General features: G+C 38.7%; 1 protein-coding gene across 6 annotated transcripts in view; it reads left to right on the top strand.

Moving 5' to 3' along the window:
• Positions 1–23,121, top strand: part of LOC131439090 (uncharacterized) — a 607,248-nt gene that overhangs the window by 555,335 nt on the left and 28,792 nt on the right. For all 6 annotated transcript variants that reach the window (XM_058609700.1, XM_058609699.1, XM_058609698.1 and 3 more), the window contains 3 exons: positions 13,543–13,899; positions 13,970–15,823; positions 15,889–16,251. In XM_058609700.1, the coding sequence (XP_058465683.1) occupies positions 13,543–13,899; positions 13,970–15,823; positions 15,889–16,251 (2,574 nt within the window). The remainder of the gene's footprint in view (positions 1–13,542; positions 13,900–13,969; positions 15,824–15,888; positions 16,252–23,121) is intronic.

Below are 23,121 nucleotides of genomic sequence, written 5' to 3'. Positions count from 1 at the left end.
ACCAGGCAAAGGAAGAAGCAGGATTCAATTAAATGTGCAGCAGCTCAAACAGATCTCGTTGAAGTTCAACTGCATCGCAAATCTGTGTCAACGGCTTCAGGCAGGGCACGTGCGGAGTGGAGGTTGCCATAATATTGTCGCGAGAACTGGAAAGTTGAGCTGAAACTAAAACGCGCACTTCAGTGTGTCGCTTGTCGCGTTAAATAACTTGTGGCACTTTGGATTCATTGCACTTTGACTTGTCATTCTGTTGCGCTCCCTCGTTGGTTTCATCGAACGGTGCGTGGGCGGACGGATCGTTTTACACTTCAAATAGTTGCGACTGACATGGCGGTTGGCGTACGACGCGACGATAGGATGCTTCAAACCAGACGCGAGGCAGAGATCATTGAGTAAAACTTTCGTCATAAATATTAGTTTATTTTTATTTTGCGACTCCTGGAGGTTGTTATTTCTAGGAAGCATTACCAACAAAGTCGAACAAATAGTTGCGCGAACTTTGAACGTAAGCAGCTATAAACTAGAAATGCTCACAAATCAAAGCAGAACCTTCTGCCCTCGAATGGTTTTTTATTTTTATCAATTATACAAAAGAACAGCAGCAACATTTTCTGACAAGATAAATTAACAGGGCAAGAAACAAGTCCCACTATGCTACGAAACACTTTGTCTTATGTACCTATATCATCCGTACTCCGATTCGTATCTTTACTATATATCTTAGATTCATTTTAGAACATAAGTGTAACAATTTCACAACATTTTTTTTTTGGTTATAGTCCAAAATAACCCTGTTAGAATTCAAGTTAAGTGCACCCAGAAAAAAGGCACGAATGCAGTATATTCTGAAAAAGATAATAACATCGAAAGTTCTAATTATTCTGACGAAAAATTAAACCAGAATCGATTGTTTCGATGACTATTAAAAGTTCTGCTTGTGAAATGCACAAAACCTCTTAAGAGAAGTTGTACAAGTTGAAGTTATGAGCCATGAAATAATTTTCGGATAATCAAATGATTGGTTCAGCGATTAAATTTAAGCGAGTTAAATGGCGATTTTACTGAAAGAGCAAATGTGTCATAAAGAAAGTGACAGAAATCCAATGGAACAAGTCTCGTGGTTCGGCGTTTATACGGTTCAATCAGAAACACACACTCTGGGAAACTTTCTCCGCGCTGCAAACAATAACGTCGAACATGAGAACTTCTGTCTCTAGATCCTCCGAAATTTACCAAGCATTACGTTGCTACTATAGATCAAACGGCTGTGACTTCTGGTTCCGGAGATATGATGGTATAAGTGTCGTAACCGACAAAACGCGTTGTTTATCTACCGCTCTATTTTTTCAGAGATGGCTCAACCGATTTCAAGAAGCTTTTTTAGATTAGCATCACTCTTCTTATGCAAAAAGACAACGCGAATGTCAAACGCGTAGTTTGTGAGAAATGATGCCGAATATGTGACATAAATGCTGAAGTATGCTTTTGTGAACTACTCGAGTCAATCTGAATGAATTGGTGTGGAAAATGAACAAAAATTAGTGCCAGAAATTATCATAATAAGAGGGCAACACATATTTTAATGAGACTGTTTAGAGGAAGAGAAAGGTGGATTTAGAATAGGGTTTTCTTCAAGTTAACTGATTTCAAAACCACAGTCCTAGTACATTTTTTAACTTTTCCTGCAGAAGTGATTTCAAATTTCTGGAAAAAACGGTTTCTGGTTAGAGCTTCCATTATGGCATTTTGTAAACTATTCGACTTAACTGACTGTAAACTGACTGAACCGATTTCAACAACAACTTCAACTCGTTTAAAAATAACAATAGGGCCATTGATCAAATTCAAAAAGGATTACGTAAAGGTAAATAAAACTGCTTTTCCACACTTCCGAATATTAATAATCATTTATTGATTGTGTGAATTTTGCAAATTTTCGATTCTTCACTTGCAGAATTGTAACGGTGTAAGGCGGAACATACGAGTGCAAAATATTACAGAATTGTTGTGAGGAATAAGACTGATTACGATGACATTGAAAATGCATTTTAAACTCATTCATAAATTCAATAAAATTAGAGATATTCAAAACAAATCGCTTGTGGCCTTTTAAATTTTAGTTAGGAATGAATATGACATTAATTTCAATAACTTACTTGTCACACCCATCTAAAAAAAATACAAATTATATAGCGATTTGAAAGAATATCGACAAATCGGAAGCCGCCATCTTGGATTTTAAGAATTCTACAACTGAAGGGTAATTTTTAAAAGGGGTAGATGATTAGATTTTTTTAAAACACAAAAAAAAATTGAGAAAATTGATGAGATTTTAATTCGAATCGATAGAACGATCAATATAATTTAATGTTCGAAGATGATTAAATGCAAATGTTGGCCGCGGCTCCGCTTTATATGGCCCATGCGCAAGGTCCACTTTTGGCAAACTCTCTCCAACATATCGGCCGATATTTCACGAATAATGTCACTGGCATATAATCCACACCAAACAGTGACTTTTTGAGATGCATTGATAGCTCTTACAATGCTTCTTGCTGGTCTTCGCTTTAGATGCAGCAATTTTGCTTGTTGATGTATCCATTCAACCAGAAATGAGCTTCGTGGATCTTTCTCTAACTTTGCAAGCGCCCATTCATGACAAGTTTGACAACGACACGATTCAAGCATGATCTGTCAAAAACATTGTTGCCAAAAAGATACCAGGAAAAAATCACCCTTTATAAGTTATTGATATACACACACCAATTCATTAAAATTGACGAGGAATAGCAAAATATTCTTTACTTATAACTAAAGGGTCTTACACATAAATGAAACGAAATGAAACAAATCTACAAAATACACCACGATATAATGCCTAGAAACCTAATCTGCTTCAATTGCTCTTTTTTGGGAACCTGAAAATACCGGTTGAAACTAAGTAATACAAATCATTTAAGGGCTAACCTATTTTGTGCACAGGACACATAACCGTTTCATATACTTTATGTTAAAAATTCTGGGTAATTCCAAAGATTTTTTGTATTGGTTGATATAGTGAAAACAAGAAATCTGGTTTGATTTAGCTAATGGGTTCTTGAAACATCTAACATATGCTTAAAACAATCAAAACTCTAGTTTACAGAAAGCAGATTCAGACAACCTTTAATTTGAACTCATAAATCTCGGTAGATTTTTCAAAAGGCCGTAAAAACAAGTGACAGTTTCTCTTTTCTCTTCTATTAAATACCAAGCAGTTTTCACGTTTATCACTCAACTCTTTGTATAAAATAACACTCGAAACCTTGGACTTTCAAACAGAATTGTAAAATCCAAGAAAAACTTTAGAATTACGTCACAATAATCGAAAGTGAAACTTTCACTTGCTTGCTCATACGGCCATTTGAAAAATCAACCGAGAAATGGAAACATTTCGTATTCCTATGTTTCGCTTTTGCTTGATACGCTTTGTTCAATGATTCGTTCAAATCATGTGGTTGAAATTTTTCGCACCTTATTTTGGTACTGAGTTTCACCTTAATGCTCGCTCATACCAAACATTTTAGAAAACTTCAATTTTGAGTTATCTCATATCACTGAAAATATTATCATAAATTTACTGAACATATTTCCGATAGTATGGAGAAAAAATCATATTGGTGTGCTAAATACAACAAGAGATATTCACGTTTGAGTTTTGCCATTCTTGTGTTAAATGAATTTTGAAAAGGCGCCCCATCGCACAGTGGGAAAAGAAAACCAGGAAACCCGCAAAGAAATCGGAAACCATGGAAAAAGGCAACAAACAAGTGTGTTTCTTATGCAAAAAAAATCCAAGAAATTTAATGGAATGGTTTTCAATGGCCGCACGAATCGCCATCCTGCTCGTTTTACCCCAAATGCCCAGCAGTTTAAGGGTTTTCTGTAGTATTTGTTCTGTAACTTGGAAAGAAATCGAGTGCGGTCTACTGAAATAGCTTGATTTAAAAATGTCTGAGAATCGAATGGAAGAGTGTAAACTGGCCGTACCAAACGTTTTGGTAGCTATTTTACCCCATTTCCTCCATTTCATGAAATCTTATTGTGAATAGTCCTTAAACCTTGGTAAAACTTATTGGAAGTTTACTAAATCTAGCTTAACTCGTTTCGTGCGGCCAGTGTAGGTTCTTCCATTCGGTTCTACAGACTTTTTTACATAAGATAAGCTGGATTTAGTAAACTTCCAATAAGTTTTACCGAGATTTAAGGACGATTTACAATAAGATATCATGAAATGGAGGAATTGGGGTAAAATACTCACCAAAACGTTTCGTGCGGCCAGTGTAGGTTCTTTCATTCGGTTCTACAGACTTTTTTAAATGAAAATAGGCTATTCCAGAATACTGCACTCGACTTCTTTTCAAGTTACAGAGCGAATGTTATAGGAAACCCCAAAACTGCTGTACATTTGGGGTAAAACGAGCAGGGTTGCGATTCGTGCGGCCATTGTAAACCATTCCATTGAATCCCTTGATCATTTTTACATAAGAAAAGCTTTAGTTTGTTGACCTATCTCAATTAGTTCATGAGTTACAGAATTCTTTGCGGGTTTCATAGATTTTTTCCCACTGTGCATCGTAAAGTAAGACGTATTCATGTCAAAACTTCCAAAGCTCATTTAATAGTAATAAAAAAGATAGGAAAACCACTAATTATTGAGCGTCTACGGCTTCTCTAAACGAAACACGGTCATTTTGTAGAAAGCCATTCCGCCGAAAGCCTGTTTCGCCGAAAGAGTCATTTCAAAGAACCGAACAATTCTGGATAAAATGTTCAAAACGACGAATGTAACAAGGAGAGATTCTCTTTGTTTACTTTCTCTTTCGATTATTTTGAAATATACCTGCTTTTCTCGGTAATTTCTTCAGTACAGATTGAAAGATGATAGCTTTATTTATTATTAACGGTAAAAAATTGATGAAAAGGATAACTAAGAGTACCGTAATAATCGAAAGAGAAAGTAAACAAAGAAAATCTCTCATTGTTACATTCGTCGTTTAGAACATTTTATACAGAATTGTCTTGATATCTTATTGATATTGATTCAGAATAAAGACAAATAAAACATGCTAATACTTACACGAGGGTGTCATTTCACCGAAAGCCGCTTTACCAAATGTCATTTCGCCGAATGGGTCATTTCGCCGAAAAGAAAATATCACATTATTAATTAGAAATCTACAAAATCTGGCTATTGAATGAAACTATTTGTTTGTGTTTATGTCTGCTGCATAAAACATGTGGCGTAGCCACATAATTGAAGCCAAGATGGCTCGGAGGTATAAAGCCTCTGAGGCAACACCAACTGAGTTGACCGCCGATCCGCCGTCGGAAGCGGTGGCCTCTCGCATACGGGTTAGTGTTATTTCGTCGAAAGCAGTTGAACTGGAAGCCATTTCACCGAAAGGGTCATATCGCCGAAAGCCATTTCGCCGTCATCTTTGCTTTGATTATGTAGCTGCGCAACATCAATTATCTTGGATACATAAAACAAATAAGTATTTTTGATAAATAACATGTATTCTAACTAGAGATGGACATTTCGATGTTGAGCTATTCCAGTGAATCGAATCTTTAAAATGAGCTAACAGCTCACAGTTCTTTTTAAAAGAACCGCAGCTCACCAGTTAACCGCACTGGTAAGCAGGGATGCCAGGTTCACAGATTAATCTGTCATTAATGGTCACAGATTTACACAGATTCTGAAATCGATCACAGATTCTTGAAATTAATCACAGTTTAGCACCAAAAATTACAGAGCGGTAGGAAATATGGAGACCTTTTTTAGCTTACCAAAATGATTCCGATCAGCTATTATGGAAACGTGCACAGATTTTGCACAGACAGGTTTTTGGCTTGATCACAGATTTTTGAAAAAACGACCTGGCATCTCTGCTGGTAAAGTGGAAACAAGCTACGAGCTGAACGGATCTTCGGCTATTGAAGAGCGAGTTCTAAATGAGAAGAAATGAGTACTTTCGTTCGTTCTTCCAAATGTGCATTTATCCTTCTTTAACAAATTGAATGAGATTGTCAATAAGAAATCTTACCTCTCACTCAGTAGGCTGAGGTACATTTAGGAATGCCACTTTTGCAGATATTCTACCAATGTGACATAATCATGATTCGCATAGCATTGTTCTTTGGGCATCGATGATTTCGATCCTGCATATGAAAAAAAACGCAGTAAGAGAAACAGCGCAGAAAAAACGGTGCAAGAAAAACGACGCTCAAAAATAACCTTCAGTTCAATCTAAATGAGCTGATGAGCTGATACATTGAATCGATTCACTTTAGTAAGCTGATCGTTTCGGAGTTGCTCACCGGTATGAACTGTTTCGTACATCTCTAATTTGAACCCTAGATTTCCGTTTGAGCTGTTAGTAGAATATTGTCACCAATAGTATTTTTGTTGTACCGTTTAATACTAAAGGGTGATTTTTTAAGAGCTTGAGAACTTTTTTAAACAATAAAACGCATAAAATTTGCAAAATCTCATCGGTTCTTTATTTTAAACGTTAGATTGGTACATGACATTTACTTTTTGAAGATAATTTCATTTAAATGTTGACCGCGGCTGCGTCTTAGGTGGTCCATTCGGAAAATCCGCTTTTTTATCGACAAATTTTGTTCAGCGATGAAGCTCATTTCTGGTTGAATGGCTACGTAAATAAGCAAAATTGCCGCATTTGGAGTGAAGAGCAACCAGAAGCCGTTCAAGAACTGCCCATGCATCCCGAAAAATGCACTGTTTGGTGTGGTTTGTACGCTGGTGGAATCATTGGACCGTATTTTTTCAAAGATGCTGTTGGACGCAACGTTACAGTGAATGGCGATCGCTATCGTTCGATGCTAACAAACTTTTTGTTGCCAAAAATGGAAGAACTGAACTTGGTTGACATGTGGTTTCAACAAGATGGCGCTACATGCCACACAGCTCGCGATTCTATGGCCATTTTGAGGGAAAACTTCGGAGAACAATTCATCTCAAGAAATGGACCGGTAAGTTGGCCACCAAGATCATGCGATTTGACGCCTTTAGACTATTTTTTGTTGGGCTACGTCAAGTCTAAAGTCTACAGAAATAAGCCAGTAACTATTCCAGCTTTGGAAGACAACATTTCCGAAGAAATTCAAGCTATTCCGGCCGAAATGCTCGAAAAAGTTGCCCAAAATTGGACTTTCCGAATGGACCACCTAAGACGCAGCCGCGGTCAACATTTAAATGAAATTATCTTCAAAAAGTAAATGTCATGTACCAATCTAACGTTTAAAATAAAGAACCGATGAGATTTTGCAAATTTTATGCGTTTTATTGTTTAAAAAAGTTCTCAAGCTCTTAAAAAATCACCCTTTACTATGTCACGTCATTACACTCTAACAATGTCACTAAAATAGTCACAGTCACTATTTATTTTCACCAAAAGTGTATCAAACGTGCAGACACGTATTTCTATTATACGCTGTTTTGGTTGTTTCCACAGTGCAGCGTTTGTTTTAGTAAGAATAGAGAAGTGTTAAAATGCAATTTGGAATATATAGAACCATTATCGAAGCAATTGATGACTGAATCAATGTTTGGATATACAAGATTAATTTACCTCCCACACCAAAAGTCTTCAAGTTCAATTAATAAAAATTTATTCCAGTATTTACTGTTCTCCTAAGAAGTACAAATTCAGCTTCTAGAGATATGATTCCAGTTATTTATTCTCATTGTATACTAACTTCTCCGCTATAAAAATTCTGTCCGTCTCGAAAATGGCGTAGCATGCCACAAATCGCCAAATAGCTCTCCAGATGCGTCGGTTGACCTATATTTCCCAATTGCTCGGCTTCTGTTTTAGGCTTCCCACGAGATTCACTGGCCTATATGGGAGTGGATTTCAATGTGCGTAACACCATCCATAGCTTGCATTTCCATGAGCACTTTCTCTAATCCCGATTATGGCAGATTACCAGAAGTTTATGAGCTCGTTCCCGATAAAATCCGTAATACGAACTTCCTGCCACAAACAATACAAACAACTCAAATCTTGACCCCGCAATCGCTCGGACAATGGAACTTCCCACATGACACATAAACCATTTTACCGTGTGATAAGGGTCAGATCCTACTTGGCAAACTTAAAGCCACCATTATTACGGTATATGAATCAATGCCGAGGAGCGAATTCTATGGCTCAGCTCGAATCAGCAACTGTCAGCAAACGTTGTACGCCACTTTCCGAAAATCCAATTTCCGGGGATTACTAACCATTTGGTTTGGTCAGATAGTGGTTCGTTTGAAGGAGAGAATGAATTTGAAACTTCCGCTGAAAACTGGACTAAAGACGACCTAACTAGATTAAGTCAACGTTGAATTCCGCTCCAGCTTTGTGGGAGTGTGCACTAGACTGCTCGCCCGCAGCTCTCCCTATCTGGGTCAAAATATTTGCAGGAAAACTGAAGCACGGCATGGGGAAATAAAGTGATAAAATTTTATTACTTTCGATTTTGTTGTGTGGTTAGCTTTTCCTGGATTTGTCACGAATCTCATGCCCGCAACTTTTTCTTTAATTGTTTCACTTTCAACCGAACCACTACATTGGTCTGTGATCCGCACGGAGAATGAATTTGCTCGATGATGGTGAACTCAAATCGGTTTCTGAGCTGACACACTATTCGAGGTAGATTCGAAGATTGTGCGAGGAATACCTATAGCATGGGTCATTCGATATTTGTTCATTTTACTGTAGCGCTCCTAGTTGTTGGATCTGGTATGGTTTGACAAATGAAAGCTTTTATAATTTCATACAAAGCTCCTGAATTTTGTTGGAATTCGAATCCTGGTTGCGGAATATGTGTAAAAAAATAAAAATAAGTACAACAACATTTCTTAAAGATGGCTGAACGGATTCTCACAGCTGAAAGGTATAATTGTCTCATAATTTCCTGACTTTTATTTGGATCCGACATCCAATTCCGGAATTACAAGGTAATAGGTGCAAATTTGCGAGAAAATGCGCACTCAATTTTCTCGGAAATTTCTCAAAAACTAAGACGTAATTAAAAGGATGTCAAATTTTTTAAAAAGTCTCAGAAAAGTAACTCCGGATACAGGGTCCGCCATGTAACTTTTTTTTAAACATGCAATAAAACACAAACGGTTCATCCGATTTCAAATTTTTTTTTTCATATTAAAGTACAATCCTTCGGGTTAATTGTGGAATATAATTTTATTCAAATGGCTGCCTCGGCTGGCCTTGCAGTACGCCATTCGATCCGTCTAAAAAAGAACATTTTCGATTGTATGCAGCTTTATTTCAGCTATGGCTGCACGTATGTTGTCCTAAGCCTTGGTATTACATTCCTGTAGTGGAATTTGACCTTCTGTTCCAACAGACTTCGCAGCCGATTCAGAGTGTACAGAACCAGTGCATGGCTGGTGCTACGATTCTACTGACACTACGAATCCTTCCAGGTGGGGGCTCGAACATACGACAACTGATTTGTAAGACCAGCGCCCTATGCATTGAACCGCCAACCCGGTTGTCCTTCAAGGCTTGAATTGTCTCTGGTTTGTCCACACAACACTTATCTTTGACAGCCCCCCAAAGATAATAGTCTAACGGCGTCAAATCACAGCTCCGAGGCGGCCAAACGACATCCGAATTTCGACTGATAATTCGATCTTCGAAGATTGTGCGCAGAAAATCGATCGTAGCGTTGGCTGTGTGGCACGGAGCGCCGTCTTGTTGGAACCAAATGGTGTCCAAGTTTTCCTCTTTAAGTAACAGGAAGAACCAATCGCTAATCATGGCGCGGTAGCGCTCGCCATTGAGCGTGGCGGCGGCTACTGCCTCATTTTCATCTCTGAGGAGTTTTCCATCCCCCACACGGAACCACCCGCGATCCCATTTCAACCAGAATATTAGTTGATTTTCTGAATTCGATTGGTTAAAATTTGGTACAACTAATCGATTGTTGTTTTAACTAAACTGTCATTTTTGTTTTTCGATTAGCAGAAACGATGGTTGAAACAACTAATTTAACTGTTTGAAAAAAAAAATGCTGTCAATTAGTGAGGACACATACCTTTCAATTTCAACAAATATTTTAGTTGAAATAACTGGTGTTGTTATTGAAACAAAATTCTGTTAGTTGAAAAATAAATCGGTTTTATTTGTTTGTTTGTTTTGAGATCAGTAAAGATCTAAATTCTAAAAAAAATACTTCTGATTCGATCGGAAATGATTGATGTAGAAAAACGTTTTTAATCAGCAAAAGTGCCCGGAGGGGCGAGTAAATTAGCGAAATTATTAAATTTACCTAAAATGATGCTTTCAAACGGTTGAACTAAAGTTATGCACTGATAATTTTAGTCAATTTATATGAGCTTGTGTGTATCAACCGCTGGGAATTGGAATTTTGCGACGGCAATTCAAACGCGCCTTCAATCGCAGCGCGTTCTGTGCGTTTGAAACCCTTCGCTCCTGTTACTTTTATAAATTAAATTTATGTCAAAAAGCGTTTTATTGCTAATGCATGAACATCATCGTCGGTATCAAACAGCTGGAAGTAAAACAGTCTGCTGGAAGTAAATCAATGATCGAATTTGAAGCATAAAATTTTTGCGCATACCTGTAAGACTACGAGATGATCATTCATTAACATATTCTAATTTGTCACCAAATCTTTTTCATCTCAAACGAGGTTAACTTTATCACAACACCGCTGTTAGATAAACACTTGTTATCATAAAATTCTCAAATCGAATGAACACAATTTCGCCAAACGCTTTAACCATCGATGTTGTTTTCAGTGACATTTTGAAGCGACGCGAACAGATTTCAACTAAAAAAGTTGTTGATTTTGCATTGCAATTATTGTTTTGCTTTCAACTGTCTCCGGCATTTGACAGCATTCAAAACAACATATTTTTCAACTACTTGAATATATGCAAATCAAAAACCATTTTGGTTGAATCAAAAAGAAATTAGTTAAAACAACTATCGCAAAAATCAAAAACTGCGATATCGCAATTTTATGATCGAAGGGTTCTCCGTGCAGATGCGACAATTTTGCTTATTAACATACCCGCCGAGATGAAAACCGCCTTCCCATTTTCATACGTAATTTTCGCACACATTCCGCAACATTACCATGATTTTCAAAGTAAAACTGCACTATTTTTACGTATTCCTCAAGCGTATACACAACCATTCAGCGGAAGGATAAAACTAAGTTTCTGTCAAATCAGAAGTGACATTAGGGTTACCAATGTCGAAATAACCGCTAGTTCAAAAAAACGATGTTAGAAAAACTCCAAAAATTCGATTTCGCAGCAAAGGATAAACCGATTTTTACAAATCTTGATTCAAATTAAAGCTGTCATTTTTTTTGTTTCAATTATAGAGGTTTTAACCTAAAGGTCATTCGCCTCTTCGGGCCAGAAAAGCATTCTAACCCTATATGCAGGGTTGGTGATCGAACCCAGGTGGGCTGCGTGAAAGGCATCGACTAACCCATTACGCTATACCCGTCCTCAAAGCTGTCAATGTTTTATATAATAGATACTGTGTAATTTTATAAAGATCCAACTTCCGCTTCCAAAAACATAGAGCGATGTATGGAAGAAGAAAACACGAACGCCTTTGCGAACGAAGCACAATGCTTGCTTTGTTCAATTTCGTATAGCGTGTACGGGAGAACGAAAACACTACCGAAATCATCGACTGTGATTATAAATGATTATATTGGTAATAATAACAAAAATAAAAATTCAATCACACTTAATGTTTCATTATGCCGCTCTAAAAAAAATAACTACTCATTTAACCTCAATTTCTTATACGACAGTAACAGGAGCACAGGTTTTCGTTTGGTTTTATTTTCGTGCATCGAAAGAGTGCATGAGTGGTAAATCAACCAGCTTAAACTCAAACAAAGTCTTTGTTTCTATAATCAACGTTTGATTGGAATAGTTTTTTCGCTAAATTTATTGTAAAGACTGTCTCAGAAAGTATGGACGCAACCAAAAACCGCTGCGAAATGCAAAGGTTCAGAATCTGTCAATTTTTATGGCTGCGTTCTGTTGTTTACACTCTTCTCTAACCACTTGTGCAGTTGTTTATTCGTTTTCATTAGTTTGTTTCGAAAAGCGTGGACTTTCAGGCAGAACAACGTCGAAAAATTGGGTATAAATGGTGCACAGAACTGTCACTGAAAAAGATAGCAAAAATGGAAGGAGTAAGTGAAAAAGCCGTGCGAAATGCAATCAGGAAGGTCGGTGAGAATAACACCTTTGAGAATCAACCGAAAAACGGGCCGAAAAAAAAGTTCCTGCTAACCCTCAGTTGGATAAAAGTATACTGAAGGCGTTCGAGCAAAAGAAGGAGGTTTCAGTTCGGGATGTGGCCAAAAAAGTGGGCACTTCGAAGTCAAATGTTCTTCGTGCTAAATAACGTTTGAATCATCGAACCTATAAGATGCAGAAACTACCAAAACGTAGTCCGAAACAAGAAGCATCGATCAGACCGAGGGTTCGAAAGCTGTACAATACGATTCTTGCTGGAAATTTAAACTGCATAATCATGGACGACGAAACCTACGTGAAACTCGATCACAATTCCTTGCTGGGACCACAATATTATACGGTGCGAGAAGGGCAAGTGTTAAACCAGTCCGAGACATCGATTGAAGTCGAAAAATTTGGTAAGAAAGCTATGGTCTGTCAAGCAATTTGTAGCTGCGGTAAGATTTCAAAACCCTTCATAACCACTGCTTCAATGTACAACGAAATATACATCAAGAAATGATTACAAAAACGACTTCTACCCATGATTCGAAGCCACAAGGATCCTGTTGTCTTCTGGCCAAATCTTGCTTCTTGCCACTACTTGAAATCAACGGTAGAATGGTATACTACCAAAAATGTCACTTTCGTCCCAAAAGACATGAATCCACCAATTTGACCACAACTTCGACCAATTGAGGAATTTTGGGCATTAACGAAGGCACATCTTAGGAAACATGTCTCGGCAGCCGAAACCATTCAACAGTTCGAAAAAGATTGGAAAAAAGTGTAAAAACTTATCGCCAAGAAGTCTATACGGAATTTAATGAAGAACGTTCGCAAGAAGGTGCGCCAGCTAGTCTACAATGGCTAACTAGCAAATGTTGAGAATAATATTATTTACAGTGAAATCAAAGTGCGTCCATACTTTCAGGGACAGTCTTTATGTTGGTCAAAATGTATAATCGTCATAAAGCTTACGGCACAGATAAGCACGCAATTGTTAATGCAGGCCTGATTATTTGATGGCCGCGAATACTTTAAACGACTAACGGTCTCCGATTTCCGGTTCTGGGAATAGATTGTCAATCGATTGCTAATGGAAGGCATTATTACACCACAAGGTGGATTACAACGGTTTTTTTTATTTTCAAAATGGTCCTTATTTTGCGAATATCCCTCGTAGCATAATCATATTACAATTCTCTATTTGTTTCCCATTCCAGCTACCACATCTAACACGATACCATCGACCGGATCGACGACGAATGCTCTGACGACAATGGCGACCACCACCGTAACGACGGCGCCCTACCAACCGACCCGGCGAATGTCCGACCAGGATCGACCACTATTTGAGGCCCTAATAGCGGACGAGTACGCCGAGAACCCGCGGCGACGGCATGCCTGTACTGGGCGCTTTCTGACGATGCACAAGCGGCGCAGAAAGAAGCTGAACACTCGCAGCCTTGTGCTGGATCAGGCTATTCTGGATGACATCCTACACGGCCAGGTGCAGTGCATTCTGGACCGTGTCGGTAACTGGCGATTCAATGCTTTCACCCTTGAGACGGTAACGGGGGGTAAGTACCAGATCTGTTCTACTTTACCGACCAAACGCAGATCGTTATCCCTAACTAATTTTGCTTTCAGGACGTTCACTGCCTGTCTTATGTGTTCACTTGTTCCATTGGTACGGCCTTTTGGACCACTTCAATTTAGACGTAGTTAGAGTATGGAAATTGTTTAGTTTAATCGAAGAGGGTTATCATAGTACGAATCCGTATCACAATTCAATTCACGCGACTGACGTAACACAAGCAATGCACTGTTTCTTGCAAGAGAAACGCATCCTGGAAAACCTGAGCCCACTGGAGATCATGGCATCATTGATCGGTGCTGTCACCCACGATTTGGACCATCCGGGCGTGAATCAACCGTTCTTGATAGCGACCTCCAACCATCTGGCGGCGCTGTACGAGAACACTTCGGTGCTAGAAAATCATCACTGGCGTTCGGCCGTCGGTTGCCTGCTGGAGAGTGGCGTCGCCGAACAGATACAGAATATTCGGCCAGAACTGGAAAAGCAAATTAGCTCTCTAATCCTGGCGACCGACATCACCAGGCAACAAGAATTTATCGCCACATTCCGGGATTATCTGTACCGGGACAAGTTGGATATGCGTGACAAAGAACACCGACATTTCATTCTGCAAATTGCACTCAAATGTGCCGACATCTCCAATCCCTGCCGGCCATGGGATATCAGTAAAAAGTGGAGCATGAAAGTTTGCGAAGAATTTTTCCGTCAAGGGGACTACGAAAGACAGCTCAATTTGCCCGTTACTTCACTGTGTGATCGACAATCGACATCGGTACCGAAAATTCAGACCGGGTTCTTCAAGTTTGTTGTTACGCCCCTGTTGGACGAGTGGCATCGGTTCTTAAAGACGGATCTTTCACACAGTATGATGTATCATTTGAAATTCAACCAAACCCAGTGGGAATGTAAGCTACAAGCGGAGATCAACGAAGAAACACGAACAGAGATCTCCGATGCTGAATTGTTGGAAGAGGAAGACATCGGGGAAAGTGATGATCAGGATGAGCCGGTGCTCGATCTGTCGGACAGTTCGGAAGTTTTAATTCCGAACATCTCCAAGTTTGAACGCCGTGGTTCGTTACAAATTCCCGGCTTTTGTGGTGCTCGTAGCGAACGACGGTTCTCTGTTCCCGTACATAGTATACCGAAAATTGTGCTTCCCGTAAGAGATCACCGCGGATCCAATAACCCACCGGAGTCTATCCAGGAGAGCGATGAGCACAAATTCGATAACGATTCACTCTCGATCTTCTCTTCGGATAGCGATAGTTTGCACCGAGGAGGACGGGGATCTTCCACCGGCAGTACAGCTGATCGTGAACGTCCACTGAGCGCGGAAAATCTTCTTCCAGACTGCAGCATCGCGTCCATGGCCGGTGGAGTTTGTGGCGATCGATTGAATCTGGTGCTTCATGGGGCCGTTAGTGTAGGTAATACCGCCAATCTTCTCACCGTTGGAACTTCCAAGCATCTAATCAGACAGCAAACCTTCCCACCGTTGCAACCGTACGTACGCACCCGTTACATGTCTTCGCAAGCCGAACTAGGTGCCTGTCCCGAGGCATTGCTCGAATCCAACTCCAGCAGCAGTTCTTCCAATTCCCACCCTGAAACAAACAGCGAATCTCGAGGTATTCTAATGGTTAAGAAGGAAAGCATTAAGCGCGAAACGGAGTCTTCCGGCTCGTCGGACAAGGCCAAAATTCCAAAGCTCTCTCTCGGCCAAAAGGAGAATCTCGATCCGTCAATGCTTAAACGAAGCCTAAGCCGGCGACGAGGCTCCGCCCCGGTCACCGTTGCGTTACCACCGAAATCAACAGAGTCGGACATTGGCGTGTCGCTCGTCATCAAAAGCTGTGATCTGCGGCGTGGTTCCATGCCAGCGGAATTCATCACCACCATGCGTAATATCTAGCTCCCATTTAGTGCTTTTCTCACTTTCATCTGATAGCAGTTTTTTGTGTTACAGAAACAAAAGACCAACCTCACGGGACCCAACCGGAAGCACCGACGTTACCCAACAATGTCGGACCGGTATATCACATGCAGCGACGTGGATCCGTACCCTGTGAAAGTTCCAACAGCGTCGTGATTCGTAGTAGCTTCAGTATCAAAAGACGCAGCGCTAAGAAAATTCTACGGCGACGTTCGTCCGGTGGAGCCGAAATTCTCAGCCCCATACTGTCGGAAAGTGCAAGCGGTGCGGTCCCAGGCAGTAGTTCGAGTTCATCGTCCGCCTGGCAACGGTTCAAGCGGCGCACCGATACGGATAATCTACTCTCCCGGCGGCGTGGATCGCTACCGGTGGAGGTGCTTACCATTGGGTATTCCGGTAAGTTAAACGAATATTGATTTTGATTATTGATTATTGGGTAGGATTTCCGTACACACGAGAGTTTAGACATTAAAAGCTCCTCCAAAAGTTTAGTATGCATGTAAGATTCGTTTCCAACTACACAATGAATAGCCCTCTAAATTGAACTGTTACTGCAACTTAGCAGTTCAAATTGAACCAGATACTAATCAAAAGTATACTGAATGTAATTTAAGCATTTGTTCCAACTATTCTATACAGTATGTGCTGTAACGATATTCGTATCCTGTATTTTGCTGACAGGTTTAACAAACAGTTGCCGGAAAACAATGTGTGAACTCGATTTAGAATCGATGATGTCGACTTCCGGTTTATCGTGACTACTTGAAAATCATTACAATGTGGGTATTTTCGGAACGGATTTGAAGAGGGCCCGTTCATTAACCACGTAGACCAAAATGAGATACTTGCTGAATAATTGATACATACACAGTTCGAAAAATTCTTCTAATTTTACATCTTTTAAGATGTACATAAATTTAGCGTCGCATTTCACAAAAAATTATATTCAAGAACATGTAACATTGTGTAATTTGAAAATTACATGGCTTGAATTGGAATGAAATAAAAAACAAAAGATCAATAGCAACAGTAAGACTTGAACCGAGAATCATTAGATCACAAAGCACATCGGTTAATCGACTGAACCACAGAAGCATATATCTGCTTGTTGAATAATTGATACTGATAAATCCACACGCCGCCATTTGGTGGCCGAGTGCAAATTACACTCGTAGCCGGTAAAATTCTGTGCAAGTGTAATTTTGCTTAATTTGAAAAATTAAGTAGTTGTTCAACGTATCGTTAGTTGAATCATGTCACCTGTAGAATTCATTTTTTCCTGCGGTAATTGGTAGCCAAGTGCAAATTACACTCAGAGCATGTAAAATTTTGTGCGCGTGGAAAAATCAAGTAGTTTGAAAAATCAAGTGAATTATATCGTTTGTAGGTTTTTGTCACATGAGCAATTCCAGGAATGAGTAGACGAAAACGTGACAAAATCAGAACCGACCTTCTCCGATTTGGATGAAACTTTGCACATGGCTTCAGTATGGCAAACCATAAGTTTTGAACCGATGGAGAGGTCAATCCGACTCACGACTGATTTTTAAAAAGGGCGTATGTATTTTTGGCATTTCACAAAAATTGCCTTTTTTCAAATCGTTGAAACTCGGAAACCGTAAATTGTACAAAAATGGCGTTCAAGAAGAAGTTGTAGGGAATCGATTGGGCACTCTAAAAAACATATACACTGAAAAATAATCCGAAAAAGTTAAAAAAATCACGGTTTTAATTAAATTAAGAAAAAATCAGGATTTCGTTTTTTTTTTAATTTTTATTTTAAACCTCTTATTAAAACCTACAGATTGATGGCTATCCCATCCGTGCCTTTTGATAAATGAAGAAGTTACAGCTAAAACAATTTACAGATATAGTCGAAATTTCAAATTCTCATTGAAAGATAATCATTTAAACAGTAGAATATTATTCTACAGGTTAAAGGCAATAAATTTGTTCATGATATCCTTTCTTCTAAAAGTAGCTGTTCTTGAGATACTTGGATATTTAATTATAACACCATTTTTTTATATTTCCATCAATTGTTTATTTGCTTGCTATATCTGCAATTATTACATGTACATGAATAATTCTTAATTATATTTAAGGTTTTAAGTTTTTGAAAATTGTATGAGTACTACGTGCATCGCCATTCGAATACAGTCTTGAGACGATTGTGGTTTCTGAAATCGGAACGAAAGAATGGTATTTCTGTGTGCCTGGAATCATTTTGGTATCCTTATAAACACTACTCCACTCGGTCATATTCTTCTTGTGACACGTAACAAAAAGACATGGTCGTGAATGCATTTAGACGTCTCTGCTCTGCCCATTCATATCATTGTTTTGCAGTTGTGATTGGGTGTTCATGTAGTTTAGCCGAGTGCATCACATGATCCTTTACCATGAGAAGTTGCAAAAAATTGATTTAAATTTACAGAGACTTGCAAATTTTTTTCTGTTTTTGTACTGTGAGGCAGCTCCGTCAGACATAAATATTGCTTTTTTAATTTGAAATTTGTCTTTCAAAAACGACATTAAGTGTGAAATAAACACTTGAACCGCGATGGTATCGTGTTTAAGCACTTCTGAAATCACAATGAAACTTAAATGTTTAAGCTCTTCTGATTCTCTAAAATAAATTTCAAACGGATGAATGATTGCTTGATCATTGCTCCAATAGTGACTTTGAACAGCATCCTGAAGCACAAATGAAAAAATTTCTGAAAAATCACAAATAATTTCAATTTCTCCTGCTTTTAAATTAGATTTTGCCTTTTTAAGAAAATCAGATTGCTGATTTTTAATAAAATCATGAGTCACAAGTTTTTCTAATTTTTCGCTAAAATATGTTGCAAAATCTTTTACTGGTTTGACAAATTTCTCTAGATCACATCTGTCAGTAGAAACCCATTGTTCAAATCTTATCTCAGTCAAATCACGTTCCTCGAAATTGTCTAAAACGCCTCCTTGTGTCGCTTCGAAATTTTTGCATTCACGGAGGTAGCAGGATCTCTTTGATGAGTCACATAATACCTTTTTTAAATAATAATTCTTATCATCATACTTGAAATATTTTTAAACAGCATGAATCATTAATGAAACATTCTCATGGATTGTGCAAACACATATGTTATGTGAACCAGAACTTCCAAACAACTTGCAGTGTTTTGGTCTTAATGCTGCAAATGTACTAAATTCAATATTTCGATCTGGAAATTCCTCCTTATTTTGAATTGGGTGGCTATTTCCTATTTTGAATTGGGTGGCTATTTTCTCCTTTGACCACGAGTTTGGCAAGACTGACAACAAACGTACTTTTTCATTCCTAGTGCAATCAGGCTTAGCAAACTGCTCCATCATTCTAGTAATCACTTCATCCAACTCTGCTGCTTTCGTTTTGAGTAATTCTGGATCTTCTTCATCCGCCGGGAACCCGAATATTTGCTTTTTTATACCTCTTGAAATATCCAAATATTTTTCTCGAGGATAATTTACATTCCGGGTTTTCTTCGTTGATATCGGAGACACGTTGATTCCTGCGATGCCCTTGTTGAAGAGTTCAATGTTGTGTGCTCTTGAATACTCCGCCGCGACTGATGCTCCAGAATATACTGAGTTGATTGAAGCTGCTGAAGGTACTCCCTCTAAATCGTATTGCGATGTGGTTCCGTTGTTGACCGCCCTTCTGTTTCCGACGTATGAGTTTCCTTATAAGCCCACCTACGACAGCGATCACAAATGCTCAACGTGGTATTCAATTTAACCTTGCACTTTTGAGCTTCTAATTTTCCAATTATGGTTTCTGTTAATTGGAAAAATTTTGCGGAACACACAAAACCAGACAAAAGTTTACAACACTTTAGGAAAACCATATTGTAGTATTGTAACTGTTTCGAAAGAGATTTGTTATAAACTGATATCTGTTCTACGATGCATAGCTATTCATATGTGAAACAGGTAGAATTTAGGTATGCAATTCGCCGGTACGTACGTTGGTTGTAAACAGTAGGTAGTCAACTGGCACACCTCTTTGATTCTACATGCGTTTATTCGTTTTGACGTAGTTACGTTAGTTCTACTGTTTAAATGATTATCTTTCAACGAGAACTTGAAATATCGAATATATCTGTAAATTGTTTTAGCTGCAACTTCTTTATTTTTCAAAAGGCACGGATGGGATAGCCATCAATCTGTAGGTTTTAATAACAGCTTTAAAATAAAAATTATCACAAAAAAATTAAAACCCTGTTTTTTTAAATTTAACTTTTTCGGATTATTTTGTATTTATTGAGAAAAAAAGTCAAAAATTTTTTTCAGTGTATATTTTTTTAGAGTGCCCAATTTCTCTAGATCACATCGATTCCCTACAACTTCTTCCTGAACGCCATTTTTGTACAATTTACGGTTTCCGAGTTACAACGATTTGAAAAAGGCAATTTTTGTGAAATGCCAAAATATATACGCCCTTTTTAAAAATCAGTCGTGAGTCGGATTGACCTTTACCATCGGTTCAAAACTTATGGTTTGCCATACTGAAGCCATGTGCAAAGTTTCATCCAAATCGGAGAAGGTCGGGTATGATGATCTGCTAAGCATTTTTGGAATTGCTCTATTGCAAGAATGGTAATTGGACAAAAATGTTTTTTTTGTACCCTCACATTTTTTCAAAACGTGACCAACGGTCAATTTCAAATATATTACTTCTGATAATTTTGGTTTCGAGAATATTGTCGGGATGTGTGTGTGTGTAATGATACTAAATTCAGTTTCCGTTACAAAACTATGTAAATGAGAGTTCTTTTTACAATATTTCGTAATATTTCGTACATGCACCAACAACGTGCCACATCTCTCGGATTTATGGCATCGGCAGATGGTGTCTTCTTTTGTTACTCACTCGAATTTATTCTAATTATTCTTTATGAGCAACCCTATACTGTAAACGATGTAGATGGAGCCGATTGCCAAAGGTACTGATATTTAAAAAATAATGTTCCATCACTTCTTAAGTCGGAAATCTACTTTAACATCATCATTTGCTTGGTGGTTCGTGGATGACTGAGTCAACTGCTACATTAACATCGGTGCTTATGGTGAAAATTTGGTAGTTCTACAAAATTGGCGCAGTGCAACATGACGTATGTTATAACTGACTCAATTAGTTGCGTTAATATTTCGTTGCAATTTTGTTATGTATAATTCAAGAAAATTTAATTTTTCCCTCTGCCATAAAAACCAATGCAAACTCTAAGCGCTCTGGATTCCAAAAAAAATGTCAATCTACTAACCGGTCTGTTTACCTTCTGTTAAACACCCATCGAGCTCAGTTTGTAAGCTAGGACGATGCAATCGTCTGTTCCTATCGAAAGCTTAAACCATTCATTCGGCACTTTCCAAGGTAACATAGCACACGGAAAGGCCCAAGCTAGCATTTTGTGTGATATACATTCTAAAATCATTTTACATGAATTAATATGCAAACACAACTCTGCTGTCGCTGGTGTACCTAAATAAAGAAAATCCTATTTTAACTTGGTATACCCACCGAAAAATTACCAAAACCATCTCGCAAGTAAAACAACCCGATTTTCCGTGCAATCATACGTCCCATTTGGTGAACCCCTGCATAGTACCAATTACGCGATATAACCGCACGCTCGAGCGCTTTCCCAGATCTCCAGGATGTCGTTGGTTTCGTCTTGATGGTTTTGGCTTCCTTCCATCCAGTTACGATGGCGACTGCGACCGGAAAATGCTCGCTCGCTTGCTTGCGGTATTGCAATCGCCAACAATTGCCAACTGTATCAAGATCGTCCGTCGCTTGACTTCCTTCGGCAGCATCATCGGATTGTCAATCCCATATTGTTCAATTTAGCAGATTGTTTTTTATTCCACTTGGTCGCACGATTGACAATGCTATAATATCCAAAGCTATCCCAGGGCGAGTTCCAATGAATGTTTCTACTAACTGCAACAGTCGGGAACGCTATTTTCCTTCGCAATATTATTGTTTCTTTCCTTTGTTGATTTTGCATTTCGGTGTGATCCATAGCTTGCCCCATTGCTTTTAGCTTCTGTCACATCCGGCTGCTATTCAAGCTTCTGACAATGGGAAGATTGTGATGAAGGTTACTCTTCGCTGCGGTATGTTTGGATGGTTTTTTGGATTGACACATGTTTGTGTTTTATGTGGTTTTATAATTGCATTTTAATACACCCAGTTGTGGGTTGATTGAAATAAAATATTTTCGTCTGACGGCTGCTCGTAAGATTGCCGGCATGCTGGTCCTCCTTCGTCGATTAGATCCAACAATTTAACATCAAAAAACCTTTCTTCCGGAGCCGTTTCATCCTGCGTCAGTGTATCAGGCTTCTAACAGCGGTCTGGTGTATAAAGCCACTAAACCGAAAACCTTCATTATCAAGCGAATAAGATATTGACATCAAGAGCTCTCATCTGTCGGCATCATCGTCATCACATCCTTTCAGGAGCCAGCCAGAAGCAAAACCGCTTGTGGGATGTGCCGGAATGGAATTGTATAAAGACACTGGGCTCGGAGTGATAAAGATGCCGTTTGACCTTTGCGGGGGAAGCAAACGACAACATAAATTTTTGGCTGATGGTTCCTCGGTCGGTTTTACCCATCAACAACCAGCGGTGGCAGGCAGAGCAGAGGCTGGCAGCAGGCATTTGTCGAGATTAAATTCGAACATTGCTCAATCTGCGGGAAATTGCTGCTGCTAGGTGAATTGAGGGCGTACACAACCCATTGGTTCGGATAACAAACCGCGCTCCTCCCTAGGAGAAGAAAAATGTGACATCTGAATGACAATCACTTTGATTGGTTCTAACAGTTTTATGGAGCGACCTAGAATGCTCCGGGTGATTCCAAGTTTTACGATATTCGACCTCACGAAAAATGCTTTAGTAGATTTCAGTTTCCGCATCAGTGAATGAATGAATGAATGAAAGTTTGATTGAACGCTTTTTCCAACACGCATTAATCTAGACACGAAATTGTTAAACTTTCCGAACAGTCAAAGAAGGATACTTCGAACGAACTTGAACGGAATTCACACAAACGGAGCGCACTGGTGACAGACTTTATCGTTTCAAGGTTTGTTCGAAGTTTCCTGCCATTGTTATTATTGATATTGTTTATCGTGCAGTGCATATTAATTTTACCGCTCTGCTAAAGTGAAAAGTTTGATAAATGTAAAATGTTTTCGTATCTTCTTCATAACTCAGTCGAGAGATGTTGAACA

The sequence above is a fragment of the Malaya genurostris genome, chromosome 3 (genome assembly GCF_030247185.1).
Source record: "Malaya genurostris strain Urasoe2022 chromosome 3, Malgen_1.1, whole genome shotgun sequence".
Taxonomy (NCBI): domain Eukaryota; kingdom Metazoa; phylum Arthropoda; class Insecta; order Diptera; family Culicidae; genus Malaya; species Malaya genurostris.
This window is presented reverse-complemented; position numbering and strand designations above follow the sequence as displayed.